Source organism: Malus domestica, chromosome 10 (assembly GCF_042453785.1).
Source record: "Malus domestica chromosome 10, GDT2T_hap1".
In the NCBI taxonomy this organism is placed as follows: Eukaryota; Viridiplantae; Streptophyta; class Magnoliopsida; order Rosales; family Rosaceae; genus Malus; species Malus domestica.
In genome coordinates, this window is record NC_091670.1 from 16,869,315 (window position 1) to 16,879,868 (window position 10,554).

At 49.3% G+C, this 10,554-nt stretch overlaps 1 protein-coding gene across 1 annotated transcript; it reads left to right on the plus strand.

Moving 5' to 3' along the window:
• Nucleotides 1-2,486: 2,486 nt before the first annotated feature.
• Nucleotides 2,487-3,731, plus strand: LOC108175276 (uncharacterized). The gene has a single exon (XM_070806189.1). It carries the CDS (start codon nucleotides 2,487-2,489, stop codon nucleotides 3,729-3,731), a length of 1,245 nt encoding a protein of 414 aa, XP_070662290.1.
• Nucleotides 3,732-10,554: the final 6,823 nt, after the last annotated feature.

Consider the following 10,554-nt stretch of genomic DNA (forward strand, 5'->3'; position numbering starts at 1 on the left):
CACCATTGATCTAGTCCTGACTTGTCCTGATGCCGAGCGAATCATCCAGAAGACCTCAGACCCAGGATTGAAAGCAAGGTTCCAGCACATACGAGAAGCTCGTGTCCTTGGATTTGAAGTCGACCCATACAATGATATTGATGCAGCCGACCTTCCTTTCTCAATGGAGGACCTTCAGTATTTACGATATCACTTCGAAGTATTCTCGGCTGTTTCGCTCTTCGGCCTTACGACCGATGAAATAGCACATGTTGCACGTCTGGATGCTTATCTCGACACTAGGGATGCCCGGCTACACTACCAGGAGCAGGTCCTGACCCCGAGCACACTATCGATCTCAACCTCACATGAGGTAGGTACGCAGAACCAACAAGTTGCCGAAGCAGCACCACAGGATCAAACCATCGAAGAAGGAACAGAAGAGGCTCGTTGTCCAACCTTGACAGCAGAGTCCGCGGTTGCCGACCAGACAAGAGATGAAGCTAGTGAGGAGAGTCTTAACCCGATGGGCCCGTCAGTCTTGGATAACATGGAAATCAGTATGGTCCATGTGTTACCCGCTGATTTTCAATCAAGCACGACCCAACCGAACTTCCTCGATGGTGACGTAGTCGCCGAATAAGCCGGCCATGTTGATTTTGTATCTGTTGCTGAAGTTGAGTCAACGACAAAAGATGACAGTCTAAAGGCGGCTTTGGCCGAATTGTTTCCTCGTTCATCATCAGCCAAACTTCGCCATTTGAAGCCTTTGTATGTGACGGCCCATATCTAGGGGTATCCAGTTTCTAAAGTTTTCGTCGACTGTGGAGCTACCGTCAATATCATGCCTCTGAACATCATGAAAGCCTTACGTCGCTCGAATGACGAACTTATTCCGTCAGGGATCACAATGAGTAGTTTCATCGGCGACAAATCCCAAACCAAAGGTGTACTTCCGTTAACTGTAAACATTGCTGGTCGCACTCATATGACCGCATTTTTCGTGGTTGATTCCAAAACTGAGTATAATGCACTGCTCGGTCGAGACTGGATTCATCAAACCAGCTGTATTCCTTCATCATTGTATCAAGTGCTTGTATTTTGGGACGGCAACTCAGTCACTGTTCACCCGGCCGATAGCCAGCCCTTCGAAGCTAACATGATCCAAGCACGGTATTATGATGACCACGTCGGCTACATTACATTGCAAGGCTTTAATGAAGAAGGACGGCCGACTCGGATTTTGGTTCAGAAAGCTATCGAGGTTGGCGCCGAGACTGTCTAGCAGGATTCGGCGAGACTCGGGTTAGCCAATTTCCTCCCCGAAGCTGATGTTTAACACCGATCGGGAAACACGTAGGGCCGCGGTTTCATCTACTATGGAACGACTGCTGGCCCATTGGTATACTATATCTAAACAACCAAATTCGGGCGTTAACCTCGTCGAGTTCCTTGCCGAAAGAGATAATGGTCCTGTCTTGTCTCTTGATAAAATTCAAGCCGCCCCGGCCATACTCGAAGATCATCGGCCCCAAGTTAAGGACCCCTTGGAAGAGATTAATGTTGGGACGGCCGATGACCCACGACCTTTGTTTGTTAGTGCGTTACTTCCCCAACAAATGAAGGACGAGTTTCGTGCCTTGCTTACGGAGTTCAAAGATTGTTTTGCTTGGAGCTATCATGAAATGCCCGGCTTAGAGCGTACTCTGGTCGAGCATGAATTACGTATTAAGCCCGGATGCAAACCTTTCCGTCAGCCACCTCGTCGATTCTCGACCGAAGTGCAACTCGGCATCAAGGACGAATTGGTTCAGCTTTTGAAAGCCGGGTTCATTCGGACAGCTCAATATGTTGAATGGTTGGCAAATATCATGCCTGTTTTAAAGAAAAATGGTGCATTACGCATCTGTATCGATTTCAGAAATCTGAATCTGGCAACTCCCAAAGATGAGTATCCAATGCCGATCTCAGACCTGTTAATCGATGCTGCGGCAAATCATGCAATCTTATCCTTTATGGATGGACACGCCGGGTACAACCAAATATTCATTGCCGAAGCCGATGTGCACAAAACTACTTTCCGTTGCCCGGGGGCACTCGGTACTTACGAATGGGTTGTTATGCCATTCGGCCTCAAGAATGCCGGCGCCACATACCAGCGGGCGATGAATACCATCTTCCATGATTTAATTGGAACCATCGTCGAAGTTTACATCGACGATGTTGTCATCAAATCTAAACGCCGACAGACACATCTGGACGATCTCCGACAGGCTTTCCTCCGCATGCGTCGGCACAACCTCAAGATGAATCCTGCCAAGTGTGCCTTCGGCGTATCGGCCGGGAATTTTCTTGGCTTCCTCGTGCATCATCGTGGGATTGAAGTCGATGAGAATAAGGCCCGCGCGATCATCAATGCCCCACCCCCAACGACGAAGAAACAACTCCAGTCCTTACTCGGACAGATCAATTTCCTCCGCCGATTTATTGCCAACTCAGCAGGTAAAATGAAAGCGTTCTCCACGCTTTTGAAACTCAAGGATTCAGATAAATTTGTGTGGAACGACGAGCATCAGGCGGCGTTTACGCAAATTAAAGTCTCCCTCACGAACCCACCTGTCCTGGTTCCTCCTCGGCGTGGTAAGCCTCTTAAGCTCTATATCTCGGCGGCCGAAGAGTCCATCGGCTGCCTCCTTGCACAAGATAACGACGCCGGACGAGAGCAGGCTATTTTTTATCTCAGCCGCAATCTCAGTCAACCGGAGATCAATTACCCAGCCGTCAAGAAGCTGTGCCTGGCCGTGTTTTTCGCTGCTTCCAAGCTTCGGCATTATATGCTCCCATCAGTTACCCAAGTCATTGCTCAGACCGACGTCATCCGCTACATGGTCACCCGACCAATCGTAAAGGGCCGCATTAGGAAATGGACCATGGCACTGTCTGAATTTAGCTTGCAGTACGTAGCCCAGAAAGGTGTCAAGGGCCAGGCACTGGCTGATTTCCTTGCTCAACATCCCTCCCCATACGGTTTTGGGGGCAACGACGTTGAAATCGGCATGGTTCAGACGCGCGACAACCACTGGACGATGTACTTTGACGGCTCCAGTACGTCATCTTCGGCGGGCGTGGGAATTGTCATTCAATCCCCAAACCACGATCGCTGGTTATTTTCGCTTAAGTTGGATTTTGAATGCACCAACAATCAGGCCGAATACGAAGCCCTAATCGTCGGCCTTGGAATTCTTCATGACCTGCGGGCAACCCGCGCCCTCGTCCTCGGCGACTCCGAACTTGTGATTAACCAACTCAATGGTTCTTTTTGTTGCATGAGTTGTACCCTGGCGCCTTACCACATAACCGCCAGCTATTTGGCCGAGTCCTTCGACAGTATTACATTTAAACATATTTCCCGGAGTTATAATACCGACGCAGACGAATTGGCTCAAATTGCCTCCGGCGCACAACTCTTGGGGGGCAAGCTAGGCCGAGAAATACCCGTGTTGCGACAGCTATACCTGGCCTTGGTTAACCAACAAGTCCTCCAGCGCGACAACGTGATACGTACAAGAGTCATGTCCTTACCTTCGTTGTTAGATCGAGACGACCCTGTGGACGTTTGTGCCGTCGAGGCAGTACCAGATGATTGGAGAAAGCCCATTATGCAGTACCTCGATAATCCCAATGGTAAACACGATCGCAAGACAAGAGTTCACGCCACGAACTATGTCATGTATCAGAACGAGTTATACTGAAAAGGCGAAGATGGTTTGTTATTACTATGCCTCGGCCCCCAAGAGAGTGCTCGGGCGATTACAGAAGTCCATGAAGGGGTATGCGGAGCTCATCAATCCAGACGGAAAATGCGATGGCTACTTCGACAGCACGGCTATTTTTGGCCAAGGATACTAAAGGATTGTATCGAGTTTGCACAAGGATGCGTACAGTGCCAAATCCACGGGCCTATACAAAGGGTCCCGGCCGAATCATTGCATTCGGTCATAAAGCCATGGCCGTTTAGAGGATGGGCCATGGATGTAATCGGCAAAATCACGCCATCTTCGGGAGCTGCTAAGCACGCATGGATAATAGTCGCAACCGATTACTTTACTAAATGGGTCGAAGCGAAATCATATGCCGAACTAAGATCTAAAGAAGTTTACGACTTCATGGAGGAACACATCGTGACCAGATTTGGCGTACCAGAAACGATCATAACTGACAATGGAACAATCTTCACAGCCGAAAGGTTTAAAAAGTATACGACAAATTTGAAAATTCGGCTCAAACAGTCTACACAGTATTATCCACAGGCGAATGGGCAGGCCGAGGCAAGTAATAAAGTGTTGATCGGCATCCTCCAAAAAATGATAAAAGAAAGGCCTGGCATGTGGCATTTGAAGTTGAACGAGGCATTATGGGCATATCGAACATCGCCCCGATCGGCGACTGCGACAACCCCGTACGCATTAACCTACAGACACGATGCAATGTTACCAGTCGAGTTAAGCATAAATTCATTGCGATTAATCGAACAAAGTAGTTTGTTTAGCGCCGAATATAATCAGTCCATGAGACAGGAACTCGAAGATTTGGAAGAAGCACGACTTGACGCTTATAACTTACTGGTGGCACAAAAACGGATTGCCGAGCGAGCCTATAATCAAAAGGTACGACAGAAAACATTCGACGAGGGTGAATTAGTGTGGCAAACGGTGTTACCCGTAGGACTAAAAGACCCTAGATTCGGCAAGTGGTCGCCAAATTGGGAAGGACCGTTCGTTGTGTATAAAGTATACGAAAAAGGGGCGTATCATCTTAAAGACCGGACCGGTTTGGTTCACAGATTGCCGATCAACGGGAAGTTTTTAAAAAAATACTACCCGGTCATGTGGGAAATGCGGGAATAGAAAATCAAGTCATTAATATTGGTAAGCATGTACAAGATGATTGAATTGATCGTTTTTACATCCAAGTGCCTTTAAGGCGAAGAGGGTAGGAGGGTGCCGAGCAGGGCCTTCATCTCCAACCACCGCACCTCGGCCATGATAACTTCAGCTTGCTGATTCCTCTTGTCCAGCTTCAACCGCTCGACCCGTTTTGTGGTCGCCGCGTACTCAGTTAGGCAATCCTTTCCGCCCGATTCGAAGTCTTTAGCAAGCTCGGAAGCAATGGCCGACCGACGTGTTGCTAGTTCGGCCATCTGACGGTCGAGCTCGGCTAAGGCGTTTCCTTTTGCCCTTAGATCGTCGATTTTCAGACAGAGAGTGTCTTGAACGGCCGTGGCAGCTTACAGGTCGTGTTCGGCCTTTAGAGCGGTCTGGAAGATACTAAATGTCTCCCGAACCCGCTCCAAGGCAGACGACGCCCGAACGATGGCATCTCCGCTCAAGCGACCGTCGGCTCCAAGGTCGTTCAAACACACGCCAAGCAGATCAAGACCGTTGCGCTCGAGTACTTGCGACGTTGAAAGTGACAGGACTTCTTGCAACTGAGTCAGAGCGCTTGGATCGGCAGCTTCAGTCGTAGCGGTCGAAGGACCGGACTCTGCAGTTGTGCTGGAGATGAGGGCTTTGAATTCGACCTCCCACGAAGCCTGCACATACAAATCAGGTTAAGCTTAAAAGAAGTCATGACAAGAATAGCAAGAAGGTTTCGTTTTTTAACCTGCCGAGAGGAGACCTCGGCCATATCTCCAGGATCGTTGCTCGAACCTAAAGAACTCAATGGCCGAGCCCAGTGTCTCAGGGTGCTTCTCAGTTCACGCGGCCGATGGAGGTTATCTACGTTTGATGGCCACTGAGGCGGCCAAGAAATATAGATAACGCCCTTCGGCGCATAGAATTTTCGGTGAAAAGAGTGTACAGGCACCTGACATTTAGTATTTTCTTCGTTTAGAATTCTAAAGTAGAAAAGCAATCAAGGAAAGACGGTAGAAGGTACTTACGAAGGCCGAAGTAACCTCCTGCGGAGGAATGTAGAAGCCCTGGTCTTGAGGATGAACGGGCGACTCCGCCGTTGCCTCGGGTTCCTCGGCCGGTCGTTTGCCACGGTCGGCTGTGGAGGGGCCGACCGGGACAGCCGCTTCGGATGAGGTAGGGACATCTTGGTCCTGAGAAGGAGCGAGGGGTTCGGCCACAGCTGTTGGTTCCTCGATCGGACGCTTGCCACGATCAGCCGTGGAGGGGCCGGCTGGAACCACCATCTCGGAGATCGGAGGAGGTTGTCGGCGAGTATGAGGACGATTTACAAGCGGGACCTCATCGCTCCCCTTACTTTCTTCCAGAATGAAGACCGAGGGCTTTGGATTTTTAGGGGAAGTTCCATCGGTCACAGAAACCACCTTTTTCGGAATAGGTGCCTCCTCGACAGAGGGAGGCACAACTTGTATACCGGTCCCAGAAACAAGCCGCGTTTGAATTGTTTCTGCGGCCGGAGCTGGCGGTTTCTTGACCAAGGGTTGGCCGACAGCAAGAGAAGGGGAAACACTGGGAGTCGTCGCCCCTGTAGTTTGACTGGAGATGACGTGGATCTCCCGTGCGCCCTTCTTTGCCAGCTGCTTTACCCGCTTGGCAGGCGGCGGAGGTTCGACGGCTGGCTCGGCCTCTCGGCGAGGCCGTTTGATCAGCGCGGCCCGACTAGCAGTTTTATCCTTCTTAACTACGACCGATTTTTTCTCGGCCGTAGCCACGGCAACTGCCTCCATTTTTCTCAAAGGGCGACTACCTGAGAAGATAAAACCAATTCAGTAAAGCAAATCAATATGCAAAGTTAAAAATAAAAAATAAAAAAATAAAAAAATAAAAAAATAAAAAAAAATTGAACAGGTACCTGGAGCTTGGGGGGCCGAGGCCTTCTTAAGTCGATCACCGAAGAGTTTGCCCAGCACATCTTCGACCGGAGCACCAAAGAACTCTTGGGTGTAATTTTCCCACCAATCACCGAAGGTGTCAGTGCAAAGGGTTTCTGGGGTGGCCGGTCGAAGGCGGAATTTTTGGCAGTGCTCTTGGAACTCCCTCGCAGCAGTTTTACATTCCTTCTCTGAGGAACGAGGTTCACGTCCACGGCTTAGGACTGTTCGGGAGGAGAGAAGGGGAACCGGGCAGCCTTGGAGGTAGCCGAGCTGTCGAGCAAGGAAGTTCGGATGGTACACTTCCCAACCCGATCGTTTTCCATCGCAGCCGAGAGGGAGGTCGCGAGTGAGCACAAACGACCCCCAGGTCTGACGAAGATCGGCATCCTCCCCCGCGCCCCACATGGAGGTAGGCAGTCTGATAGAGGAAGGATAGTCTCGACGACGACATATCAGGAATTCGTCGTTGGAAAGGTCATCAAGAGCGAAGAGGTACCGAAATACCTCTTCGGCTTGATGAGGAGGTGTCGGTCGGGAGGCCAGCTGAGGTCCAAGCGCCTCCGTTGGCTATAAGTCAGCTATGGCCGGTCGAAGAGAGGCGAAGTAAACTTGTAACCAGAGTTGGAAGACCCAGAGGGGACCATTCTGGTGTGGGTCGATCTTGTGGAGGGTCGCCTCGGCCAGGCAGCGGAAGAGATGGGCGAGAATGTTAGAGCTCAGTGCCAGGACGTGACCACTAGCCAGGGCCTCGGCTACCGGCATGTTCTCGACCAAGCATTTGTTGGACTTGGTACAACAAATGTACTTGTTGTACCAATAGAAGAGGAACGCTTCATGTTCCCCTTCTCGCAGGTCCTCTTCTCCTCGACCGGCGAAATGGAGATAGAGGGTGTTGTAATTGAAGAAGTTCTTGCGGAGCTTCTGAATGTCTTCCTTCGACGGGATTTGACCTTCACGATTCAACGTCTCGAAAGCCCGTCGATCAAAAAGCGTCTTCAGGTCGATATTCGACGGGTACCCAGAGAGGGCCGCGTCGATAGGGATCCCAGTTGTCGAAGTACCCAGAATGGCGGTAACATCAAGAATGGTGGGACCGATGGGACCAAGAGGAAGAACCATGGTGTTGGTGGCCGAGCATCAGAAGCTCAGGGCGGCTAGGAGAAGCTCCTTGTCAGGAACGACATCCATTGACGAGAGGAGGATGGCGTCGTAGATGTCGAGGGCTTTCCATTGCTCGCCAAAGAGCCGTTCCATTCGAACAACCCAGGCTGCCCAGGTTGTGATCGTCGAGGGCCAGGAGCCTTGGGGTTTCGCCGCATCCCATCTCGACCATTCAAACCCTTGGAGCAAGGGTGTTAAGCAATGCTCCTGGAGAAGGCCAGTAATGGTTAACGGGATTGTAGCTTTGAAGAGAGGACCCAAGATTTGGTGGACAGTGCTCATGTCACTTTCAAACCGTATGGTTTTGATCGAGCTCCGATCGAGAATTTTCTGATGCTGTTCGCATTCCCTGGAAAGCTTGGAAATGAAGGACGCCATTGTAGGAAGGAAGCACGGCGTAAAAGGTTTTCTGGGTTGGGGATTTGAAAACGAAGACCTGGAAAGAGAAATGTGTTGGAGAACAAGGACAAGAAATTTCGAAGTGATTTTGGAAGCGTAAAGTATGAATGAGGGATTTCAGTATTTATAGGATTTTGGCAGGAAGGGCAATCGTTCGAAATTCAAAACAAAGGGCAAAATCGACCGAAGGAATCGCTGATCATGATGAAATATTTGGGAAATGCAGTTGAGAAGACCGAAGGTCTCAGGTGTTGGGGGCGCACGATTGCTTGTGACGGCGAAATTAATGGCGAAGAAACGTTTCGACGCCTGCACGATGATGAGTGGCTCGCGGATTGAGGTAATGGCCATAGGGTCATAATGGCAAGACGGTTCAGGCAGCCGCACGCCTTAGACGTCATTATTGGGGAATGGCCGTGTTGGAGGACGCCACGTGGCGAGTTTGGTTAGCAGAATCAAGATCGTGCAGTCATGTTCAATAAATGCGCCTTGGAACTCGGGCACTAGGGTTCTGAGTGGTAGATTCGCTTCTTCAAGGCCGAAACTCGGCCGAAGAATTCAGGCCAAGGACCTCAGAAGCGAGGGGGCAATGTTTGGGCCCAAAATAATAGTTTGGGCCGAGGGTAGGATCATTCTCGGCCCGGGAGGCCGTGCGGCGAAAGGGCCATGGATCGTTCAGCTCATGGGCTTCCAAGCCTAGGTCGGTTAAATCAGAACGCAAGTCGAGTCCTAGTACAACAGGGAGTCTCGACGGGATCAGTAATCCAGAAAGCGAATCCGGCTCAGTTAAAAACTAGATTCGTAGTCCTAGTAAAGATAGGACTGGTCGAGGTGATGTTGATCCGGAGAGGGAAACCTAGTCCGAGTAGGATTTTAACTCGGACTCAAGGTCCAGTGCTATAAATAAGGGAAGCTGTGCATCAACGAAGGCCTCCTGCAAATCAATACAAAATTGCCATGCGCAAACTCTCAACAACTTGAGATCTTTTTCCTTTTTCTTTTTCGCTGACACATCTTCCGTTGGCATCAACAGCACTGTGGAAGCAACCGGTGATATCTTAAGTCGGCATAGATAGCTCTGTCACCGTAGAATTAGTCGTTCTCGCAGTATCTTCCGTTGGCATCAACAGCACTGCGGCGAGAGCGGTTGATTACCTATCCAAGTCTCGGTCGAGAAGGGTTTCTAAATCCTTATTGGTCGAGGTCATCTCATCAGCCTTCTCGGCAAAGTGAGGTGTTACAGTCATTACATTCGGCACATTGAAAGCCGAATTTGATATTGAACTTCATAAGAATAGTAACCTTGTCTTCAGGTTCGAGAGCCCAAGAGGCCGAGACGTGTTCCTTTCTCGGCCGCAATCGCAAGACGCAGAAGTCAGCCGCGCACCCAACGCAACATCAACAAAAATTTACTCCTCGGCCGAGCTCGGCCGACGAGTTGGCACGCCCCGCAATCACCGAAGGACGTAGTTAGCCTTTAGATTACTCGGCCTGCGCGCCACGTAGGCTTTGTAGTTTCTAGGGTCAACAGCTTGCATTGGCAACATTATTAGTGAGTGATGATAACCTGCAATTTTGATTCGATCGGTTTGGTTTGCGAAGGGCAATAGTGTTAGACAGTGATTATACCTAGAAATAGAGCATTGGTTCTTATTTGAACAAAATAGGCTTTCGTTTTGGCGGTTGGCTTAGGGAGGGCAAGAACTCTTGGAAATGTAGCAATTAATATTCAGTGCTGATAACCAGCCGTGCAAGGAAAGCTATGGATATTTTACGTTTAGGATATTTTACATCTTCAGAGCCACCAGGGTTGTCTCTTTTAATCTTTTGGTCTCGCTTGTTATATCAATTTGTCGAGTGATACTGTGATAGTCGATCAGTTGACCATCAGTATGATAGTATTAAATCGTAAGCAGTTCAGCTTTATTCTACATTAACTTTTTCTCCTCTGTTTTATACCATGGACAGAATAGGAATTACAAGAAACTGAGGACGGGAAACACAAAATTATTGGCATATGTTGGGTTTTTTTTTTTTTTTTTTTTGTATATATTATTGGTTTAAGGAAAACGCCCATGATTATTCATGTTTTTGTCTTTAAATAATTCTTATGTCTGTATTTGAAGGTAGTTGTTGCAATTCCAAGCTACAGAAGGTATCTCGTA

Bases quoted from the DNA above. Each gene is read 5' to 3' on its own strand.
- LOC108175276 (XM_070806189.1), top strand. From the start codon at position 2,487: ATGAAAGCGTTCTCCACGCTTTTGAAACTCAAGGATTCAGATAAATTT.